This window comes from Schistocerca cancellata, chromosome 8, assembly GCF_023864275.1.
Source record: "Schistocerca cancellata isolate TAMUIC-IGC-003103 chromosome 8, iqSchCanc2.1, whole genome shotgun sequence".
Lineage (NCBI taxonomy): Eukaryota > Metazoa > Arthropoda > Insecta > Orthoptera > Acrididae > Schistocerca > Schistocerca cancellata.
This window is the reverse complement of record NC_064633.1, coordinates 559,985,496-560,009,393: the sequence shown is the minus strand read 5'-3', so window position 1 is coordinate 560,009,393 and position 23,898 is coordinate 559,985,496. Positions and strand designations below refer to the sequence as shown.

At 42.8% G+C, this 23,898-nt stretch overlaps 1 protein-coding gene across 11 annotated transcripts in view; it reads left to right on the top strand.

Annotated features, from left to right (window-relative positions):
* LOC126095728 (anaphase-promoting complex subunit 4) overlaps positions 1 to 23,898 on the top strand; it is a 135,818-nt gene that overhangs the window by 602 nt on the left and 111,318 nt on the right. For 4 of the 11 annotated variants that reach the window (XM_049910496.1, XM_049910491.1, XM_049910493.1 and 1 more), the window contains exon 2: positions 10,573 to 10,703. The exons of 1 other annotated variant lie outside the window; for it this stretch is intronic. In XM_049910496.1, coding sequence (XP_049766453.1) covers positions 10,595 to 10,703 — 109 coding nt within the window. In that variant the 5' untranslated portion in view covers positions 10,573 to 10,594. Of the gene's footprint in view, positions 1 to 315; positions 600 to 10,553; positions 10,704 to 23,898 lie in introns of those variants that run through there. 6 more of the 11 variants (XM_049910495.1, XM_049910494.1, XM_049910490.1 and 3 more) reach the window with 3 other exon arrangements.

Below are 23,898 nucleotides of genomic sequence, written 5' to 3'. Positions count from 1 at the left end.
CATATGCAGCTGCAAAATTCACCGAAAATGGATGGGAAGTAAGATTTTATATTCTTGTAATTGATGATTCTGTACAACGTAAGTGCTATCGGATCTTACTGGCGGGTGCTGTATTGGGCCTGAAAACCTGGCCATTATTTAGTGGTGAGAATCTCTGTCAACGAAACACAACTCATAATCGAACCGAAAGCAAAAGAATAAAATTCTGGACCGGATGAAATTTGAAATAAATCCCAGTGTGCTAACAGTTTTGGTTTCAGTTGCCACATCCATAATCAGCAAATCACTGCAAAGTGCTTGGCAAGCGTTTCTTCCCATACCATTCACAGATGAAGATCAGGCAGAACGACTGCTTAAATACCTACGTGCCTGATATAATTAGTTCAGTCGTCTTGTGTACAGGAGCAATATGTATGGGGCTGTTTCTTCTTTGATTTCTCATGCCTTGAAACGTAGAAACTATAATTTTGCGAGTTATTTGAGGTCTATCTTCAAATGTCTGGTATTTAACCATTTTTGTGACACAAACCCGTTAGTCCTATTTGGTACTAGTCCGACACATTTAAGCAGACTTCTAATGAGTGTTCTACATGAGTTTGGTGAGTATTCTCCATTGTAATGTTGTTGAATTTTCCCGGTATCCTACCAATGAACAGAAGTCTCCCAATTACTTTACCTACGATTCTGACAGTCTTTCTTCATCTGTAATCTGCAGACCACTGAAGCGCTGGGATAGGATAGCTTGAGCTGTTAAGTCTGGTCATGTCTTCGCAATATGAGAGCGGTAAGTAGGGGGCTGTTATATATTCCGGCATTAGGGAATTGTCCTTTTCCATCCGTCTGCTGTGCCGCATGACGTAATCAGTATGATGGAAACGCCTACCTGCTTGTAGAAAATGGCGTCGATATCTTCACTACATGTACATGCAACAAAGGTGAATAAAAGAATGACTCACTCCGACAGTACAATGAAACTAACGGGACAGCCGCGGGAAATGGGAACGTAAAGCAGCAACAAGCTAAATTCAACTCATGACATAGTGCTACAGCTACAAAACAAACAGGAATCGTACAGGTTACTCGACCTATACAGCCCACACAAAGCACGCGATTCCAAAAAAACCAACACCTGCAATTCTGAAAAGCAGAATCGGACATTTCCCTTGACCTATATAGGTCAAGCCAAGCCCTCGATGCCAAAAACCCATCACCCACAACTCCAAAACATAGAATCGGACATTTCCCTTTACCTATATACTTCAATCGCAGCTCTCGATACCCGCCGGTAAACCACAAATAAAAATAAAAAAAACGCAATCAAAAACTTAATAATTCACTAACAACCACCAAAAACGAAAACTCGACAACTCAATAACGCAAAAAAAAAAAAAAAAAAAAATTGATACATCAATTAAAACAGGACTGAAATACCATAAATATAAAACAGACAAAACATCAAAATTACTATAGAATAAAAACAAAACAAAAACTGCTTAAAAACAAAAGCATCACACACACACACAGAAGCATGCCCAACAAAAGTGCCACACACAAAGCAAATGAAAAAAAAACCACTACTAATAAGTGTCATAAAATATGAGATCTACAAACATGAACCAAATCAAAAACAATGTGCCATAGTGACGTCGCACTACATCACAGGTCAAAGCAGAAGCATGGAATCAGACACTTCCAATGGCTCTATATTCCTAGATATATTACTTAAAATTGGTTCTGTAAACTTTCTAAGTAAATTTTCATGGGATAGTTTGCGTCTGTCTTTAAGTGCCTGGCTCCAGTTATTTCAGCATCTTCATGAGAATCTTTGCACCACTATGAAACAGTATCAACATAGAGCTGAATGTTCGTACAGTTTTTTACAGATAGTTTATCTTTAACTTAAGGGCAACTGCATCATTTGCTAGATTCTAGAGGTGCTATTAATATTGCCTTCCAGGCCATTAGGCCTATTATACAATCTGAACAATAGGGATGTCCATGGGGCACACCTGTAGTTACTTTTACGCACGATATTGTGATATCGCACTCTATGCTGATGATGGCAGATATATATGCCTCACTAAATGAACAACAGATGATGTCAACAGCAACAAGAAAAATAAGAACCTAACAAAGTTTCAGGACCACCATGTGTAATGGGGATTTGGGGGAGGATGTACTTGTTATTAAGCCGAGAAAATAGAGGATGTTGTCAGGGACAAATGTAACTGGAACACGCAATGTCTGCTGAAAAAAAAAAAAAGGATTGTCACGACACATTCATTGTATTTGTTGCTGACATACAACCAAACTCACTCCTTCCAGCTTAACCTAGGCATCACACTAGTATACAGCTCAGTCTGGCAAAGTTAATATTTTACTCATGAACTTACCAATGCCACCAGTCTGCTTTGACACATGACATCATGAAACTGGCAGAATAAATGCCTCATATGTGTAACATATGTTCCATTACTTGACTTATAGTTATTTTCATGACGTCACATTCAGTTTCTCCACTAACTCTCAACTAAACTGCCAGCTTTCAGCCTAACTTAGACTAAGGGCTACGCTAAAGATCAATATGTCACAACAGCCTACATTTCAAAACATAATGTAGATGTAAACCAAATATTGTCAGTTTTGTGTTCTCTTTCTGTTTCCACACACATGATATCGCATGCAACATCACACCATTATCTCATGTCAAAATCAGTTATATGTAGGTTTGATTCACTCATTCAGAATAATAGACTAAGTCATCAGCTATGAGTTGTAAGTGACTAATTATTAACAAAATTATCGAGAAGATAGATTGCGACTCATATAGCAGAGATGGTCACGGATAGGCACAACAAAAAGACTACTGGAGATGTGAGCTTTCCACCAAAAGGCCTTCTAAAGTAGACAACACACACACTTTCTCACAAGCACAGCTCACACACATGACCACTGTCTCTGACCAGAGTCTGTCCTTGGTGGCCAGAGGCAGTGGTCCTATGTGTGAGAGCTGTGCCTGTTTAAATTCATGTGTGTTGTCTACTTGAGAAGAAGGCCTTCTGGCCAGAAGTTCAAGCAGTCTACTCTTGTGCCTGCTCGTGACTGAACATCTCCTCTGTATGATGAGTAGCAATCTATACTTTTCATGATACTGTGATTATTCCATCTTGAGTTTCCCATTGTTTTAAATTATTAACAAAACTCAACTGAAACTTAAGTGAAAACGTCCTACACATCGTCCACGTATCATATGACATCACACTCCAAAAAATGTAGAAGTGTTGACTAGATTGAATAACTTTCCTCTCAAGATAACATGCAGTATACTCCCTTCCAATAAATCTTTAATCCAGTCAGAAATTTCATTTGCTACTCCGCATGACTATTTTTGTTAACAGCATTGATGTGGAAATTGAGTTAAATGTTTTTTTGAAACTCAGGAAGTACTGTATCTCCATGTTTATACAGATAAATGGCTTTCAAGGTGTCATGTAAGAAAAACAGTTTGAGATACATATACATGTGTGAGGTCAGGATATGTTATAAGTTTCCTGTAAAGGTAAATCCTGCTCATCTCTTCCATAAATATCAAAGTAAATGGCCTGAATGTTTGATTTAGTCATCAGCTCCTTGGAAATTTGGCACACACACACACACACATACACACACACACACACACACACGAGACAGGTCACTGGGATCCCACTTTGTTCTCATCTGTTGTGAGAACATTCAGGTTTGTCAACATCTTCACTGTATTCAGAAGTGTTATTTACATCTGCAGTCTCTCTCTCTCTCTCTCTCTCTCTCTCTCTCTCTCTCTCTCTCTCTCTCTGTCGCTCTCGCTCTCTGTCTCTAATGTAAATAGGGAAATAACCTATTGGTTAGTAACTATTCATTTTGTTTTAATTTTGGTGTTGTTATACTCTGTATAATGGGGAGTGGAATTCAATAGTAGGAAAAGGAGGAGAAGGTTTGTGTATGTGTTTTTTTTTTTTGGGGGGGGGGGGGGGGGGGATGAAAAAGGAAGCTGCTTGGTAGAATCATCCACATTAATAATTCAGTCATCACTAACACTTGGTTTAAGAATCATTAAAGGAGGTTGTGAATGTGAAAGAGACCTGGAGACACCAGAAGGTTTCAGATTGATTACGTAATGGTTAAACAGAAATTTAGGAGCCAGATTTTAAATTGTAAGAAATTTCCAGGGGCAAATGTGGAATCTGACCACAATTTATTGGTTATGAACTGTAGATTAAAATTGAAGAGATTGGGATGTGGTAGGAAATTAAGGAGATGGGGCATGGATAAGCTGAAAGAACCAAGGGTTGTTGAGAGCTTCAGAGAGAGCATAATACAATAGGTGACTAGAAAATGGGATAGAAATACAGTAGGAGAGAAATGGGTAGCTTTAAGAGATGAAATAGCGAAGGCAGCAGAGGATCAAACAGGTAAAAAGACAAGGCTCAATAGGAATCCTTGGATACATGAGCAACATTGAATTTAATTGATGAAAGGAGAAAATTTAAAAATGCTACACATGAAGTAGGTGAATGGAATACAAATGTTTTAAAAAATGAGATTGGTAGAAAGTACAAAGTTGCTATGCAGGAATGGCTAGAGGACAAATGTAAGGATTTAGAAGCATTTTCGCTTAGGGAAAGAGATAGATACAGCCTACAGCAAAATTAGAGAGACCCTTGGGGAAAAGAATAGCAGCTTTATGAAAATCAAGAGATCAAATGGTAAACCAGTTCTAAGCAAAGAAGGGAAGCCTGGAAGGTGGAAGGAGTATGTAGAGGGTCTATACTGGGAATGTGAATTTAAAAACAATATTATAGAAAGGGAAGTGGACATAGATGATACTGCAAGAACAGTTTGACATAGCTCTGAAAGATCTAAGTCGGAACAAGGCTTGATAGTAGATGATATTCTGCCAGAACTACTGATTGCCTTGGGAAGGCCAGACCTGATAAAACTCTTCCATTTTATGTGCAAGATGTATGAGACAGGCGAAATACCCGCAGAATTCAAGAAGAATGTAGTGATTCCATTTCCAACAGGTGCGAAAATTACTGAACAGTCAGTTCAATAAGTCATGGTTGCAAAATGCTAAAGCGAATTCTTTACAGAAGAATGGAAAAACTTGTAGAAGCAGACCTCATGCAGGATAAGTTTGTTTCTGGAGAACTGTAGGAACACGCAAGGCAATACTGACCCTACAAACTTATCTTAGAGGATAGGTTAAGGAAAGGAAAACTTATACTTATAGCATTTGTGGACTTTGAGGAAGCTTCTGACAATCTAGACTGGAATACTCTCTTTGAAATTCTGTAGGTAGCAGGGGCAAAATACAGGAAACAAAATGCTATTCACAAGTTTACAGATACCAGACAGCAATTATAAGAGTCAAGGGGCATCGAAGGGAGGCAGTGGTTGAGATGGAAGTGAGACGGGTTTGTAGCCTCTCCCTGGTTTTCTTCAATATACATTTAACAAGCAGTAAAGGAAACCAAAGAAAAATTTGGAGTAGAAATTAAAGTTCAGGGAGAAGAAATAAAAAGTTTAAGGTTCCCCGATGATATTGTAGTTCTATCAGAAACAGCAAAGGGCTGGAAGAGCAGTTGAATGGAATGGACAGTGTCTTGAAAGGAGCATGTAAGATGAACATCAACAACAGCAAAACAAGGATAAATGTCTGTAGTCGAATTAAATCAGATGATGCTAAGGGTATTAGATTAGGAAACGAGACACTTCAAATAGTAAAGGAATTTTGCTATTTGGTCAGTAGAATAACTGATGATGACCAAAGTAGAATGTAGACTGGGAATGGCAAGAAAAGCATTTCTGAAGAAGAGAAATTTGTCAACATCAAATATTGATGTGAAGTTTTTTCTGAAGGTATTTGTCTGGGGAGTGTAGCCATGTATGGAATTGAAACATGGACGATAAACTGTTTAGATAAAAAGAGAATAGAAGCTTTCAAGATGTGGTGGTACAGAAGAATGCTGAAGATTGGATGGGTCAATCTTGTCATTAATGAGGCGGTACTAAATAGAAGTAGGGAGACAAGTAATTTGTGGCTCAGCTTGACCAAAAGAATGGATCAGTTGATAGGACACATTCTGAGACATGACGGCATCACTAACTGATGATCCTGTAGTCCCTTTATACCCCCAAACCAAAACGAATCACCAATTTAATATTGGAGGAAAGAGTGGGTGGTAAAAAGTCTTAGGTAGAGACCACAAGATGAATACATTAAGCAGGTGCAAGAAGATGCAGGTTGCAGTAATTATTTGGAGATGAAGAGGCTCGCACAAGGTAGAGTGGCATGGAGAGCTGCATAAAATCAGACTTCGGACTGAAGACCACAATATGTCTCATGTAATACTTGTATTGACCCATTCCACATCTGACCAACATGGACCCATGAAATATTTACAGGGCTAACAGTAAATAAAAATATAAATAAAATACTAGTATTATATTTGTGATACTGAATATACTCTAAAATAAATATGAAACTGTGGAATATTCAGGATGGCATGTGACAATATCATGAAAAGGATAGTTACTACTCACTATATAGCAGAGATGTTGAGTTGCAGATAGTCATAACAAAAATACTGTTAGAAAGTGAGCTTTTGTCCAAGAAGGCCTTCATCAGAAGTATACACACACATAATCACTGTCTCCAGTTGATGAGGACAGATGGTGAGAAGCTGCGCTTGATGGGAGAAGCAAGCGGGTGGAGGGGGAAGGAGGAGGCTGAAGTGGGAGGGGGGGGGGGGGCAGCATGGTAGGGGTGGGAGATGGTGAAGTGCTGCTTGTGGGAGCATACAGTGATGAGGTGGAGAAAAGGTAGTACAACTATGTGCAGATAGAAGGTTAGATGGGCGGCAGAGGGCGAGGTAGCGGAAAAGGAAAGACTGGGTATGTTGATGAAATAGAGGGCTGTTTAATGCTGGAATGGTATCAGAGAAGGGGTTAGATGGGTAAGGACAATGAGCAACAAAGGTTGAGGCCAGGAGGTTTATGGGATTGTAGGTTATATTGCAGGGAGAGTTCCCATTTGCACAATTCAGAAAAGCTGGTGTTGGTGGGAAGGATCCAGATGGCACAGTCTCTGAAAGAAGAATGTCGTGTTGGGTGATGTGCTCAGGAACAGGGTGGTCCAGCTGTTTCTTGGCCACAGTTTGTCGGTGGCCATTCATGTGGACAGACAGCTTCTTGGTTGTCAGGCCCTTGTAGAATGCAGCACAGCTGCCTGTTATGGGGTAACTGATGCTTGTGACTGTTCCTTTACCATATGGTGCCGTACTCATCACTACTGATGCCACCCCTCTTCACAGTAACCTCCCTAACTCCTCTCGAAATATACCGAGGGTCTCACTGAGGTGTTCACCGAAAATAATTACCCTCCCAACTTTGTACAAAAACAGATCTCCTGTGCCTTATATCTCCAGTCACCCACCACCTCCCAAAGCCCCACTGTCCGGCCACAAAGGAGCATGCCCCTCGTGACTCAGTACCATGCGGGGCTGGAGCAAATGAATCACATTCTATGCCAGGGTTTCAACTACCTCTGATCGTGCATTGAAACGAAGAATATCTTACCCACTATTCATCCCACCCCTTCCACATCAGTATTCCACCACCCACCAGACCTACAAAATATCCTCGTCCACCCCTATACAACCTCTTCTCCCAATCCCTTGCCTCATATCCCTGTAATAGACCCAGATGCAACACCTGTCCCATACACCCTTTCACCACCACCTGCTCCAGTCCAGCCACAAGCATCACCACACCATAAAAATCAGGGCTACCTGTGGAACCCAGTCATGTGATCTACAAGTTAAGGTGCCACCACTGCGCTTACGTGGGCATGACAGTCAACAAGCTGTCTGTCTGCGTGGATGGCCACCAACAAACTGTGGCCAAGAAACAGCTGGACCACGCAGTTGCTGAACATGCCACCCAGTGCGACATTCTTCATTTCAGTGACTACTTCACAGCCTGTGCCATCTGGATCCTTCCAACCAACACCAGCTTTTCGGAATTACACGTGTGGGAACCACGCTGAAACATATCCTACAATCTTATAACCCTCCTGGCCTCAATCTTTATAAGTCATTGTCCTTATCCGTTTAGCCCCTTCTCTGTTACCATTCCAGCACTGCAAAGCCCTCTGTGCCACCAACACACCCATAGTCTTTTTACTTCTCGCCTTTCCCGCTACGCTGCCCCCTGCCCTCTTTCTAACCTCCCGACTGCATCTAGCTGTACTACCCCTTTCTCTATCTTGTCCCTGCGTGCCCCCACAAGCAGCAATTCACCACCTCCCACTGCTAACCTGCAATGTCTTGTCCTCCGGACCCAAGTCTCCTCATTACATCCGTCGTCCGCTTGCTTCTCCCATCATGCGCTGCTGTTCCCAGTCTGACCACAGCAGATGGAAACAGTAGTTGCGCTCACACACGTGTGTGTGTGTGTGTGTGTGTGTGTGTGTGTGTGTGTGTGTGTGTGTTCGTTCCTATCTGCGACTCAGCATCTCCACTTTATGGTGAGTAGCAGCTATCTTTTTCTAAATAAAAATGATAATTTGTGATTTTTATGAGAACCTGATTGCTGTGCAAATTACATTAATCTAAGTATAATCAAACAGTGGAAGAATGATCAATTGATGAAGTATGCAAAACAAGAAGCAACCTGAGATTAACCTAGATATCTTATATGTATTGGAAAGCTACAGTATTGACTCAATCTGGATTAGCTTTTGGAGGCTAGAATCACATTGTGTGAAGATCATCTTCTCCTATGCAGCAGTTCTCCATAGCTTGTTGCTAAAGCATGGGTTAATTGATCATCTTTCCCGGCTATATTCTGTATTGGATTGTAAGAAGAGTAATTAACAGTCCACTGAGAATTCCAAATTGAGAAATGCAAATATAGGTGAGATCAGTCACTTTACGATCAGTCAGTGGAAAATCCAGGAAGGAAGGACGATAACATTATAGAAAGGGTAGATTGCTTCTCACCATATAGAGGAGATGTTGAGGTGTAGACAGGCACAACAATTATGAAAAGGTTCATAATATTGATTTTACAATCAGTGGCACATATCAAAGGGTTCAGAGAATAGTGAGAACTGCCAGACAAGTGCGGTGTGCGATATTTATGGACACTGTCATGTCAGTAGAGGGCCAATGTGGCATGGGATTTATGTAATTTAATGCAATGTCGAATTGCTCAGCTGGGATATTGAAGAAAACTTGATATTTAATGTAAGAAGTATTTTGCCAAAGTCTACATTGGCGTATCAAGAGCACCTACAGTGAGCCTTTGTGATCATTTGTTTAATGGATCATTAATAATCCTTACACCCAAACTAGCAAGTCTTCCAATTTGCACATGCTCTTCTGCCGTCCACAGGAGCAAACTGCAGTCCTAGTTTGAAGCCCGAGTATCTCTGATCTTCCCTCCAAATTGATACTCAGGCTGGTTGTGGAATTCAAATCAGTGCTGAATACTAAAATAAGCATCTAAATTAACTACTTTCAGCCGGTGTCACTTGAGTGTGGTAGCTATATCCTGAATGTTAAAAGGTACTTTATGTTGGGAGACAGCACCCAAACTGATAATTTTCACAGGCCATAACTAGTAATTTAAGAAAGATGTGAAATATATTAGTGACCTTGGCGGTGCAGTTTAATAAAGTTACGGTTGTGTTTAGATGGTTTAGAAACCCAAGCAGTTCATTAACCTTCTCCATACTTTCAATTAATATTTAATCAACACACTGATGATATACTATTGCATAAAGAAACTTGAACTTTCCATGCTTGCTTTATCCTGTTGTTCTCAAAAATTAGTATTTCACTTTAATTGTGGATAATGACACTAATTAAGCCCACAGTGACTTTTAGTGATATCTTCCTGAACAATGAAACAGAAAAGCTGTGATTTATGTAATTTAATGCAATGTCGAATTGCTCATCTGGAATATTGAAGAAAACTTCATATTTAATGTAAGAAGTATTTTGCTAAAGTCTACATTGGTGAATCAAGAGCACCTACAGTGAGCCTTTGTGATCATTTGTTTAATGGATCATTAATAATCCTTAAACCCAAACTAGAAAGTCTTCCAATTTGCCCATGCTCTTCTGCATTTCATCATTGTACAATACCGTATGTATATCTGTGGTGCAAGCTGGCTGAATTTCAGCTCACTTGTTATACTGTTATAAAATATTGATCTAAAATGAGTATTTCATGACTTTGACGTCTCTTATAATGCAATCCTTTTTTACTGCATTTTGCACGCCACCTGACTTCTGGAAATTAATTGCTAACACACAGACACATATCAAGATTGAGAATCCTTAGTCAACCAAAATCCCTATGCTAGTAAGATTTTGCCAGTTGTAGCTGCTGTTTCTAAGAGAGAAGAACTGAATATCACATTAAAATAAAAATCATTGTTATTCATCATTTGTATTAGCTACTTTACAATTCTTCTCATATTTCATTTTTTATTTTAATTTCAGACTTATCTTTATTTTTTAGAAGCTGGAAAATAGTAACAGACATGGCTTCAAATGCTATGCGCCAGTTGGAGGAGAGGCATGTTGCCAGTAAAATTGAGCGTATGGTGTGGTCCAACAAAATGGATCTTCTAGCATTGTCCAATGTTAGAGGTCAGTATTTGTATTCAGTTAATTTCAGCAGCAAATTTCTACCTTAGATATTGGATTTACAACTGATGTTAACTAAACCTTTGCTCTTGAAAACAAAATGGTGTTAATAATATTTGTTACAGATGAGGAGATGTCTCCTGGCAGACATAAAAAAAATTAAATGATATTTGAATGTCCATCTTTCAGAAGTTTCAAACATTAGTTTATCTGGGTAAAGACAGCAGGCATGTTACAGAAATTGTATATCATGTGTGCTGAAGGAAGAAAAAGTTTCTCCAATCCATCTCATCAGAGACAAAGTGTGTAGGAAATGATTAGGAAGTAAAATGAGCAAACGGCTCATATGAGTGAGCAATATTTTAGATATCTTGACAACAGAGAGACTACATGTGAAATAATATTAACATATATAATGGAAGTATCTGTCACAATTCCACTGTAGTGAAAGCAGTTACTAAATGCACAATTTGCCAAGAAGGCAAGCAGGGCTTCAATGGTTGCTGCAACAGATGAGCTATCACTGAGATGTTAAATTTGCAAAACAAAAATAGAATGTTTAGAGGGTGTTCCACACACATACAGACAGGCTGTGGTCCAATTCTTAACATGCTATCTGCCAGCATCTGTAGAAATGAGACCTAATTAACTTGATAATGGGTAAAACAGATCCACATTTGTTTAATAATTTGTAAAACTGAGGTCATGCACTCTCAGTACAAATGGGATCAGAGCCAAGAGGTAGAACCTAACAAAATCTCACGCATCAAGAATGGAGCCTTTGGTGATACATATAGTGTCCACAATTGCAATTTTCCAGAGAAAAATAGAAAATTATTATCCTATATTGAACTGCTTTGCTAATGAAAAACTTGTGCATAAGCTATCATGGTTGAATTTGTTACTGAAAGTGAGGAAATAAAATGCAAGGCATAAATCTGAAAATATCTTTTTTTTATAATTGATTTTACAAAATTATTCAATAATTGCACCACTTGACTGCTGCACAAACACCAAAGTAGATAGCATAGAAACAACCAGTTGCAATGTTGCAAGTTCTTAAAACTGTTGAAAATATGTAAGACATCAGGCCATGAGGGAATTTCTCTCATATTATACACAGTGTATATTCCAGTTAACTGTCTTCTTAGCTGAGATTTATTGGGAATCATAGAACAAACTGTCGTATTGGAGAAGTGATAATTATTTCTGTGAAAATGCAGAAGTATAGTGTAGTCTCATTAACATCTGTGTACTCCAGGATTCAAAATCATACTGTTAGCTAGGATGTAATGGCCTATTGAGATAGAGAAACCTTTGTGACACATGGTGAGTAATCTTCACTCACATGAAACATAATTCACATATTTGAACAAGATATCTCACAAAGTATGGTTGCTAACAAACAGATGCTTTCTACATAGCTTCACAAGACGATCAACATCGTGACACACCTTCAGCTGATAGGTACTGCTGGAAAAGAAATTAGTACACCCATTTAGAGATTTCCAATTCACTCAAGATTTAATTGTTGCAACAGTGCATATGGAGTTCATGAAATAAGTACATTTACAGATCAATATCATAAGCAGTTCTGAGATACCAGGTATGGACCCATGCTGAAACACCCATGTTAGTTCATAATGTACCCTCCACAGGCAACAATGCAGGCGCTGATTCTGGCATCTAGTTGACCGCATAGGTGGCAAATACTGTCATAGGATACATTATGCCATGCCAGCTCAACCTGTTTGCATAGTTCTGTTAGAATTGTTGGCTGCACACATCACTTCTCGTCCCATCATATCCCACAAATACTCAACTGGAGACAAGTTGAGAGATTGTGCTATACTGGACAGCTGCTGCACATCTTGCGGAGCACATTGAGTGTCATGAGCAGTGTATGGACGAACATTATCTTGTTGGAATAACACATCACCTCCCTGTTGTAAGAACAGCAGAAGAATCTCTCTAACAGCATTTTGTATGTACCGACTGCCAGTTAGTATCCCCTCCAGAAACACCGACGATGAAGAAGAGGTGTAGCTTGTTGCACCCCAGACCATAAGGTCTAGGGTGGGGCCAAGATAAGGCCTTGGGTGGGGCCAGTATTTCTTGGACAAATGCTCTCTATGAGACAATGCTCGCCAGGTCTATGTTGTACATGTGAACAACCATCACTTCCATGCAGGCAAAATCAACTTTCATCGCTGAACACCACAGTGTGCCATTCCATCTCCCAAGTGATCGTCTGACAGAAGCAGTTGAGCCTTGCAGGTCAATGCTGTGGCAGGAGCGGAAGACAGGCTAGCATTGTGCATGCCTGTAATCTCACTGCAAATAAACCGTTCACAGTAGTTCCTGCTGGCACGTCTGAGCTCCCCCCCTGCGGGTCCGGGGATTAGAATAGGCCCGAGGTATTCCTGCCTGTCGTAAGAGGCGACTAAAAGGAGTCCATCCCCCTCACGGGGGTAGTTAGCGCCTGCGTCCGGAGACGGACGGTTTCACGACCTATAATCGTGGTCTTTTTGGTTTTTCACTTCTCGTTTCTTCCTTCCTTTCGTTGGTCCCTTTCTTTGCTCTTCTCCACCTCACTGTCTTCCTTACTCTTTCCCTTGACTTCTCCTTGCCTTCTCATTGCCTTTTTCTCCTTGCCTTCTCATTGCCTTTTTCTCATTGCCTTTTTCTCCTTGCCTTCTCATTGCCTTTTTCTCCTTGCCTTCTCATTGCCTTTTTCTCCTTGCCTTCTCATTGCCTTTTTCTCCTTGCCTTCTCATTGCCTTTTTCTCCTTGCCTTCTCATTGCCTTTTTCTCCTTGCCTTCTCATTGCCTTTTTCTCCTTGCCTTCTCATTGCCTTTTTCTCCTTGCCTTCTCATTGCCTTCTTCTCCTTGCCTTCTCTGGTCTCCGCCTCGGCGTTTGAGACAGTCTGTCCTCTTTCTCCCTCTCTCTCTTCTTTTTCCTCTTCTTCCTTCCTCCCTGTGCGTGTCTGAAGGCCGACCCACGCGTTCGCACGCGTAGCCGGTGACGGGGTAACGCGTAAGTCCCCGCCCTGGGTAGACATGTAAGGCACGCGCGTACCCCCTGGTAAAGGCCAGGCCCGGGGAGGGGTGATTGCCTGAGCTGATACCTTCTGACCATGCCGATTGGTCCCTCCGTCTGTTTCTCGGGAGGTGTGACCTGAGGTGTAAACATTCACCTAAGGCGGGAGTGCCCTCTGAGAGGGTCCCCACAAGGAAGGAGCGCGCCATCGGAGACGCTGGCAATCATGGGGGATTCCTCCGCAATGGATTCTACTCCATCGCTTTCGACTTCGACCCAAAAACGGAAACGTGACCAGCCAACAGTGACAAAAGTACTACCGCCTGCCCCACAGTTCCTCGTAGTTTCTCGCACTGAGGACGGAAAGGATTTTTCCTCTGTCAACCCTTTTGTTATTCAGAAGCTCGTTGATGCCATAGCCGGATCTGTCAAATCTTGTACCAGGTTGCGTAACGGCACCTTATTACTCGAAACTGAGAATGCCTTTCAGGCACAAAAACTGCTTCGGGCCACCCTCCTGTACACGTTCCCTGTCCGGGTGGAGGCCCACCGAACTTTGAATTCGTCTCGTGGTGTAGTGTATACTAGCTCCCTCGATGGATTGACTGACGAGGAGCTTCAATCTTTCCTCGCTGAGCAGGGCGTGACGGCTGTCCATCGAGTCATGAAAAAGGTCAACAACGACCTTGTACCGACCCGGACACTCTTCTTGACCTTCGATAGTGTTAAGCTGCCATCGCGCATCAAGGCGGGCTACGAGGTTATTTCTGTTCGCCCCTATGTTCCGACACCTACGCGCTGCTACCAGTGTCAGCGTTTCAATCACACTCGACAGTCTTGTTCCAATGCGGCTAAATGTGTCACTTGTGGCAGGGATGCCCATGAGGGTGACTGTCCACCTCCGTCTCCTCGTTGTGTGAACTGTCAGGGTGACCATGCCGCATCCTCCCGCGACTGTCCTGTCTATAAGGACGAACGTTGCATCCAAGAAATTCGTGTCAAAGAGAAAGTGTCCACCTCGGCTGCTCGCAAGCTATTGGCTAGTAGGAAGCCCACGCTGCTCCCAGCGGGGAAATATAGTACTGTCCTCGCCTCTCCTCGGACTACCCGGGAGGTCGCAACCCAGACATGCGATCTGACCTTCAGCACCACGGTCGTCCGTTCGGCCAGTGCTAAGATCGCGCGGTCGACGTCTCCTCTTCCTCCCATCACACCACAGACACCAGCCACTTCCTCAGCTTCTGCTAAGTCGAAGACCCCGAAGTCAGATGCACGGTCCTTCAAGAAGGAACCATCCCGTGCAGACTTCCTCCGTCCCTCGACCTCCCAGCCTTCGACCGGTACTTCCACCAAACGTCCTTCCAAAAAGGCGCATAGGAAGCACAGTTCTCCTTCTCCGCCACGGCGCATCTCTTCTCCTGCGCCACCCAGCGGTTGCCGCCCCAGGCCGTCATCCGTTTCGCCTGGCCGCATCGCCGGTAGCCGTACATCTGGCCGTTCACCGGCGGAGGAAGCTCCCCCTCCCGGCCATCCTCCCGAGATGGCCGATGACCCTATAGACCCAATGGACGATGACTGTCCGCCTACTGATAGCGGCGGCAGTGCTCGCTCGAAGCCAGGCCCTAAGCGGCCTTCGAGGTGACCCCTTCTCTCATCTTCCTTTTCTTACGATGGCACTTATTCACTGGAATATTCGCAGCATTCGCTCCAACCGAGAGGACTTGAAGTTGCTGCTCCGCTTGCATCGTCCGCTCGTCGTAGCCCTCCAGGAAACGAAGCTACGCCCATGCGATCACATTGCCTTGGCACACTACACCTCTGTGCGTTTTGACCTACCCCCTATGGTAGGAATCCCAGCTCATGGAGGGGTTATGTTGCTGGTCCGGGATGATATTTACTACGATCCCATCACGTTGCACACCGGCCTGCAGGCAGTCGCCATCCGCATTACTCTCCCCACTTTTACGTTTTCCTTTTGTACCGTTTACACTCCCTCGTCCTCTGCCGTTACCAGGGCAGACATGATGCAACTTATTGCTCAGCTACCTGCACCGTTTTTGTTAACTGGAGACTTCAATGCCCACCATCCCCTTTGGGGTTCTCCAGCCTCCTGCCCGAGGGGCTCCTTGTTAGCAGACCTTTTCAACCAGCTCAATCTTGTCTGCCTTAATACTGGCGCCCCTACTTTTCTTTCGGACACATCTCATACCTATTCCCATTTAGACCTCTCTATATGTACTCCCCAACTTGCACGCCGGTTTGAGTGGTATGCACTTGCTGATACTTATTCGAGCGACCACTTCCCGTGTGTTATCCATCTCCTGCAGCATACTCCCTCTCCGTGCTCCTCTAGTTGGACCATCTCCAAGGCAGACTGGGCGCTCTTTTCTTCCAGGGCGACCTTTCAGGATCAAACCTTCACAAGCTGCGATCGTCAGGTCGCACACCTCACGGAAGTCATTCTCGCTGCTGCTGAATATTCCATCCCTCACCCTACTTCTTCTCCACGTCGCGTACCGGTCCCCTGGTGGACCGCAGCATGTAGAGACGCTTTACGTGCTCGTCGACGTGCTTTACGCACCTTTAAACGCCACCCTACAGTGGCGAATTGTATTAATTATAAACGATTACGTGCTCAGTGTCGTCGTATTATTAACGAAAGCAAGAAAGCCAGCTGGGCTGCTTTCACAAGCACCTTCAACAGTTTTACTCCTTCTTCTGTTGTCTGGGGTAGCCTGCGCCGGCTATCTGGCACTAAGGTCCACTCCCCAGTTTCTGGCTTGAAGGTCGCGAATGAAGTCCTTGTGGCCCCTGAGGCTGTCTCCAATGCCTTCGGCCGCTTTTTCGCCGAGGTTTCGAGCTCCGCTCATTACCACCCTGCCTTCCTCCCCCGCAAACAGGCAGAGGAGGCTAGGCCACCTGACTTTTGCTCCTCGAATTGTGAAAGTTATAATGCCCCATTCACCATGCGGGAACTCGAAACCGCACTTGGCCGATCACGGTCCTCCGCTCCAGGGCCTGATTCTATTCATATTCAGATGCTGAAGAACCTTTCTCCTGCGGGTAAAGGTTTTCTTCTTCGTACATACAATCGCATCTGGATTGAGGGACATGTTCCCGCATGCTGGCGCGAGTCTATTGTTGTCCCGATTCCTAAGCCGGGGAAGGACAAGCATTTGCCTTCCAGTTATCGACCTATCTCACTTACCAGCTGTGTCTGTAAAGTGATGGAGCGAATGGTTAACTCTCGATTGGTTTGGCTGCTTGAGTCTCGACGCCTACTTACCAATGTCCAATGTGGATTTCGTAGGCGCCGCTCTGCTGTTGACCATCTGGTTACCTTGTCGACCTTCATTATGAATAACTTCTTGCGGAAGCGCCCGACCGCGGCTGTGTTCTTTGATTTAGAGAAGGCTTACGACACCTGTTGGAGGGCGGGCATTCTCCGCACCATGCATACATGGGGCCTTCGCGGTCGCCTCCCTCTTTTTATTCGTTCCTTTTTAATGGATCGACAGTTCAGGGTACGTGTGGGTTCTGTCCTGTCCGACACCTTTCGCCAGGAGAATGGGGTGCCACAGGGCTCAGTTTTGAGCGTCGCTCTGTTCGCCATCGCGATCAATCCAATAATGGATTGCCTCCCAGCTGATGTATCAGGCTCTCTTTTTGTGGACGATTTTACCATCTATTGCAGCGCGCAGCGTACACGTGTCCTGGAGCGCTGTCTTCAGCGTTCTCTTGACCGTCTTTACTCCTGGAGTGTCGCCAATGGCTTCCGTTTTTCTGCCGAGAAGACGGTCTGTATTAACTTCTGGCGCTACAAAGAGTTTCTCCCACCGTCCTTACGACTTGGTCCCGTTGCTCTCCCAATCGTGGAGACAACCAAATTTTTAGGCCTTACCTTTGACAGGAAACTTAGCTGGTCTCCACATGTGTCATATTTGGCCGCCCGTTGTACCCGTTCTTTAAATGTCCTCCGTGTTCTCAGTGGTATGTCGTGGGGAGCGGATCGAACCGTCCTACTTCGTCTATATCGGTCGATCGTCCGCTCCAAGCTGGATTATGGGAGCTTCGTATACTCCTCTGCACGGCCATCCATCTTACGCCGCCTCAACTCCATACAACATCGGGGTTTACGACTTGCGATCGGAGCATTTTATACCAGTCCCGTAGAGAGTCTTCATGCTGACGCTGGGGAATTGCCACTCACTTACCGGCGCGATATACTGCTTTGTCGGTATGCCTGTCGGCTACTGTCAATGCCCGACCATCCGTCTTATCGTTCCTTTTTTGACGACTCTCTTGACCGTCAATATAGGTTGTATGTCCCTGCCCTGCTACCCCCTGGAGTTCGCTTTCGTCGCCTCCTTCAACACCTTAATTTTTCACTCCCTGCAACCTTTCGAGTGGGCGAGAGCCACACGCCACCTTGGCTCCAGGCTCAGGTCCGCGTTCACCTTGACCTCAGCTCGCTCCCAAAAGAGGTCACCCCCAGTTCGGTCTACCACTCCCGTTTTTTGGAACTTCGTTCGAAGTTCATCACCATGACTTTCATTTATACAGATGGCTCTAAGACCAATGACGGGGTCGGGTGTTCCTTTATAGTCGGGGCACAAAGTTTCCAATACCGGCTCCATGACCATTGTTCGGTCTTCACAGCTGAGCTCTTTGCCCTCTACCAGGCTGTTCTTTACATCTGCCGCCACCGACATTCTGCTTATGTCATCTGCTCAGATTCCCTGAGCGCCATCCAGAGCCTCAGTGATCCGTACCCGGTTCACCCTTTCGTACACCGGATCCAACGCTCTCTTCAGCGGCTGGTGGACGTCGGTCCGCCGGTTAGCTTTATGTGGGTTCCTGGCCATGTCGGTATCCCTGGGAACGAAGCTGCAGATGCCGCGGCCAAGGCTGCGGTCCTCCAGCCTCGGACAGCTTCTTGTTGTGTCCCTTCGTCCGATTTTAGCAGGGTCATTTGTCGGCGCGTTGTGTCGCTGTGGCATGCCGATTGGGCTGCACTTACCGACAACAAGCTTCGGGCCTTAAAACCTCTTCCCGTGGCTTGGACGTCCTCCTCACGCCCTTCTCGATGGGAGGAGATCGTTTTAGCAAGGTTAAGGATTGGACACTGCCGGTTCAGCCATCGCCATCTGCTGACGGCTGCGCCGGCGCCGTTCTGCCCATGTGGGCACTTGCTGACGGTTAGACACATTTTAATGTCCTGTCCCGATCTTAACCAACTGCGCCTCGATCTTAACCTGCCTAATACTTTCGATGACATTTTAGCGGATGACCCACGAGCAGCTGCTCGTGTTCTTTGTTTTATCAATTTGACACACCTCGCTAAGGACATTTGATGAAGTTTTTTAATCTTATGCCTGTCAGTCTGTCTTTTATTGTGTTTTTCCTTTTAGTTGTTGTTGTCAACTTGTGGCTCGCGGTGCATTTTTAGAGTAGTCAGGGCGCTAATGACCATTGAAGTTGTGCGCCCTAAAACCACAAAAAAAAAAAAAAAAAAAAAAAAAAAAAAAAAAAAAAAAAAAAAAAAAAAAAAAAAAAAAAAGTCTGAGCTCACAAGCCCTCTTATCTGTGCTGTGTTAACGTGTTCTGTGTGGATGTCCAGAACCTTGTCTACAGATGTGAGAGTGTTCACATGACCACTGATACAAGCATTACACAACTGATGCATATGTCCAGCTTGTGTGGCAATTCTCCGAAAGGCCCATTCCACTTCATGGAAAGCCATAATTTGACCTCTTTCACTCACTTTTGAGCCTTCTGGCTGTGAGCGTCCCCTATTAAAGGGTAGACACAGATGACACTGTGGTAGGTGTGCCACTACGTTGTCTGTTGTCAAATGATGTTGAAACCATTATCAGTCCATCTACTAACCCCCAGGTGGCATATGGCGTCATCAGATCAAAATCCACGCCGTCTTTCCAGATGTACTATTTTTTTTTTTCTAGCAGTATATGATGTATGAGCACATACAGGTCATATGGAAATATTTTGAACCATAAAGCTCTTTTCTCACTATTCAGTGCAGCCCATCATGGTGAATTTTTCAATTTACCTACCTAATCTTCCACATTCTTCTGTAATACCACATTTCAAAAGTGTCTGTTCTCTTCTTGTATTGTTTTTCCTTCTCTTTACCCTCTGGACATGGCTACATTAAAAAAGAAATACTTTCAGAAAAGATTTCAACATTTAAATGTATATTTTATGTTAGTACAGTTTTATTTTTCAGAAATGCTTTTCATATTATTGCAGCTACATTTTATGTTCTTTTAAATCTGCCTTTTCTTTTCGTTCAGTGTACAGACTGAGTAATGTTGAGGGTAAGCTAGGACTCTCATCTCTCAACTACTGCTCCACTTCCGTGTTCGAGTACTCTTAAAACTGCAGTCGTCTGGTTCAGTACAAGCCTTAGACAACCTTTCTCTCTGTGTACTTTATCTGTAATAATTTCAGAATGTAAGAGAATGTGTTTGAGTTGACATAATTAAAAGCTTTTCCTAGCTACAAATGCTGTGAATGTGGGTTTGTCTTTCTTTAATCTGTCATCCAAGCTAAGCCATAGTGTTGGTAAACATGAACGAAACTGAACATTCCCCAGTTTGGCTTATACAAGTTGTTCTGCTCTTCTTTAGGTAATTCATGTCGGTATTTTTCAGCCATAACTTACTAAACTAATGCTTTGATATTACTCAGATGTGTCAGCACCTGCCTTATTCGATATCAGGGTTATTGTTTTCTCTTCATTCTCAAAGTATTTTTCCTATCCATTATATTTCATATACCATTTGGAACATTTTTGTTGTAGTAGGTTCTCCCAAGGATCTTAATAGTACTGAGGGAATATTGATTGCTCCAGATACCTTGTTTTGACTAGTGTTTTCTGTTTGCATCACGTCATCCATCTCATTTGTATCCACTTGTTTTTTCCGTAATATTGTCTTTAAGTTCCTTTCCTTTTATAGTCCTTCCATCTTTCAGCCTTCTGTTTGCTTAGTACTAGCTTGTTACAGGAGCTGTCAATTTTCATGCAACTGCCTCACTCTTCTGCAAAAGTTTAATTAATTTTTCTAGAAACAGCACCCATTTATTCTGTTGATTTGCGTGTTCTCTCTAGCATTCATTCCTGCTGTGCCACGTTGCACTTCCCATCAGTCTCATTTTTTAGGCACCTATATTCCCTTTTGGCTGCTTCATTTGCTGCAATTTTATAATTTCCTCTCTCAGTACTTAAATTTTAACATCTTGTGGTATCCAATTATTTCTTTTGGGCCCTGCCCCTCCTCTCTCTCTCTCTCTCTCTCTCTCTCTCTCTCTCTCTCTCCACCCCCTCCCTCTCCCTCTCTCCCCCCCTCTCCCCTCCCCCCCCTCCTCCAACCCCCACCCCTTCACCCTCCCCTTTTTCTCCCCCTCCCTCTCCCCCTATCTATATATGCCTCTCTCTTTATTTTTTTAAATCCCCCCCCCCTTTCGAAGGTACTCCTTGCTGCTTTCACTAACCACCTATAAAACATACCCATTCACCTTCTGTTGTATTCTTTTTCCCCTTTTCAGTTAAATGTTGCAGTAACAATTTCTAGTTTTCTTTTACTGTATCCTGATCTCATCTCATTAGAAATAAATGTAACATTGGAAGTGCACTAAGGATGTGCAACAGCACCTTTCTTGTTCCCAAAATGTATAAACAACCTCTGGGATGCTGTGAACGACACACACTGATTAGTGATGCTGCATGTGTTTACAGAAAAGTTTCACCCTTATATAACTGTAGAAAGTCCGCTCCTGGTAGCTGAGTGGTCAGCGCGATAGAATGTCAATCCTAAGGGTCTGGGTTCGATTCCTGGCTGGGTTGTAGACTTTCTCCGCTCAGGGATTGGGTGTTGTGTTGTCCTAATCATCATCATTTCATCCCCATCGACACACAAGTCGCTGAAGTGGCGTCGTATTGAAAGACTTGCATCCGGTGAACGGTTTACCCAACAGGAGGTCCTAGTCACACGACTTTTACATTTATTTTAACTGTATAAAAATTCAGATTGACTTCAGACAAAATAACTATATGGCTTAAACGTGAGTGTATATAATACAATGACATGAGTAGAAGGGAGATTGATTGCTTTTGAAACAATCTACAACTGGGCTCATTCACATCAATAAATATGTAAAGGTAATTTTATGAAGAAAGCTAAACAAATAAAATTATATGTAAAAAAAAAAAACAAATATACAGATTATATTTATTAAGAGAACCAGGGAAAGTGTAATGTAGTTGCAAGAAAGACTCCTGCGTGATCTATGTTTGAGTATTTGAGGTCTTTATCAAATCAGTTCCACAAAGGAAATAGAAAAAAAAATTGATTCTTAGTAACCCTGTGCTCTTTCAGAACAAAAATGTTGTTGCGATTCCCAGTGATATTAAGTGGAAATCTTTGGAAGAAAGTAGATATCCTTTTTTCACGAGATCATATGTGAAGTAAGTATGAAAGTCAATATTTGAGACAGATTTTAAAATTATTTTACTACCTCCATCGTATATGGAAAGATTTCAGGACAAGGTAAGAGGGAGTCGGGTGTTTGTGGAAGCATACACACAGTCATTTGTCCTTCACTGCATTCATGAGTGTGCTCTGCCATGTGTCTTTTGGAGCACTGACATGGATAGTGATCAGTTAAGATTCGTTCCAATTTCATTGACTCAATGTAAGTATGAAAGTCAATATTTGAGACAGACTTTAAAATTATTTTACTACCTCCATCGTATATGGAAAGATTTCAGGACAAGGTAAGAGGGAGTCGGGTGTTCGTGGAAGCATACACACAGTCATTTGTCCTTCACTGCATTCATGAGTGTGCTCTGCCATGTGTCTTTTGGAGCACTGACATGGATAGTGATCAGTTAAGATTCGTTCCAATTTCATTGACTCAATATAAGAATTAATATCAAATGAAGTAATAAGTGAAAATGTGAACAAAACAAAATAAGAAAAGGCAGATGTGGTGTGGGGGAAGAGTTTGAAATATTGATTGATGAGACTAGGAGAATGCACAAGTGTAATGAAGTGATTGTACAGCACAAATACTTAATAGTATAGTCTTTATACATATTTAAATTACATACATTTTTACGATTCACCCAACTAAAGTTATCAAGTGCAGTGATGTACATGAGCACAAAACCAGAACAAAATATAACTACTATTGGAAAAGACATTTCCAGGGGCAGATGTGGACTCTGACTACAATCTATTGGTTATGAACTGTAGATTAAAACTGAAGAAACTGCAAAAAGGTGGGAATTTAAGGAGATGGGACCTGGACAAACTGACTAAACCAGAGGTTGTACAGAGTTTCAGGGAGAACATAAGGGAACAATTGACAGGAATGGGGGAAAGAAATACAATAGAAGAAGAATGGGTAGCTTTGAGAGATGAAGTAGTGAAGACAGCAGAGGATCAAGTAGGTAAAAAGACGAGGGGTAGTAGAAATCCTTGGGTAACAGAAGAAATATTGAATTTAATTGATCAAAGGAGAAAATATAAAAATGCAGTAAATGAAGCAGGCAAAAAGGAATACAAACGTCTCAAAAATGACATCGACAGGAAGTGCAAAAGAGGACAAATGTAAGGATAAAGAGGTTTATCTCGCTAGAAGTAAGATAGATACAGCATACAGGAAAATTAAAGAGACCTTTGGAGAGAAGAGAACCACTTGTATGAATATCAAGAGCTCAGATGGAAACCCAGTTCTAAGCAAAGAAGGGAAAGCAGAAAGGTGGAAGGAGTATATAGAGGGTCTATACAAGGGCGATGTGCTTGAGGGCAATGTTATAGAAATGGAAGAGGATGTAGATGAAGATGAAATGGGAGATATGATACTGCGAGAAGAGTTTGACAGAGCAATGAAAGACCTGAGTCGAAACAAGGCCCCCGGAGTAGACAACATTCCATTAGAACTACTGACAGCCTTGGGAGAGCCAGTCCTGACAAAACTACCATCTGGTGAGCAAGATGTATGAGACAGGCGAAATACCCTCAGATTTCAACAAGAATATAGTAATTCCAATCCCAAAGAAAGCAGGTGCTGACCGATGTGAAAATTACCGAACTATCAGTTTAATAAGTTCCAGCTGCAAAATACTAATG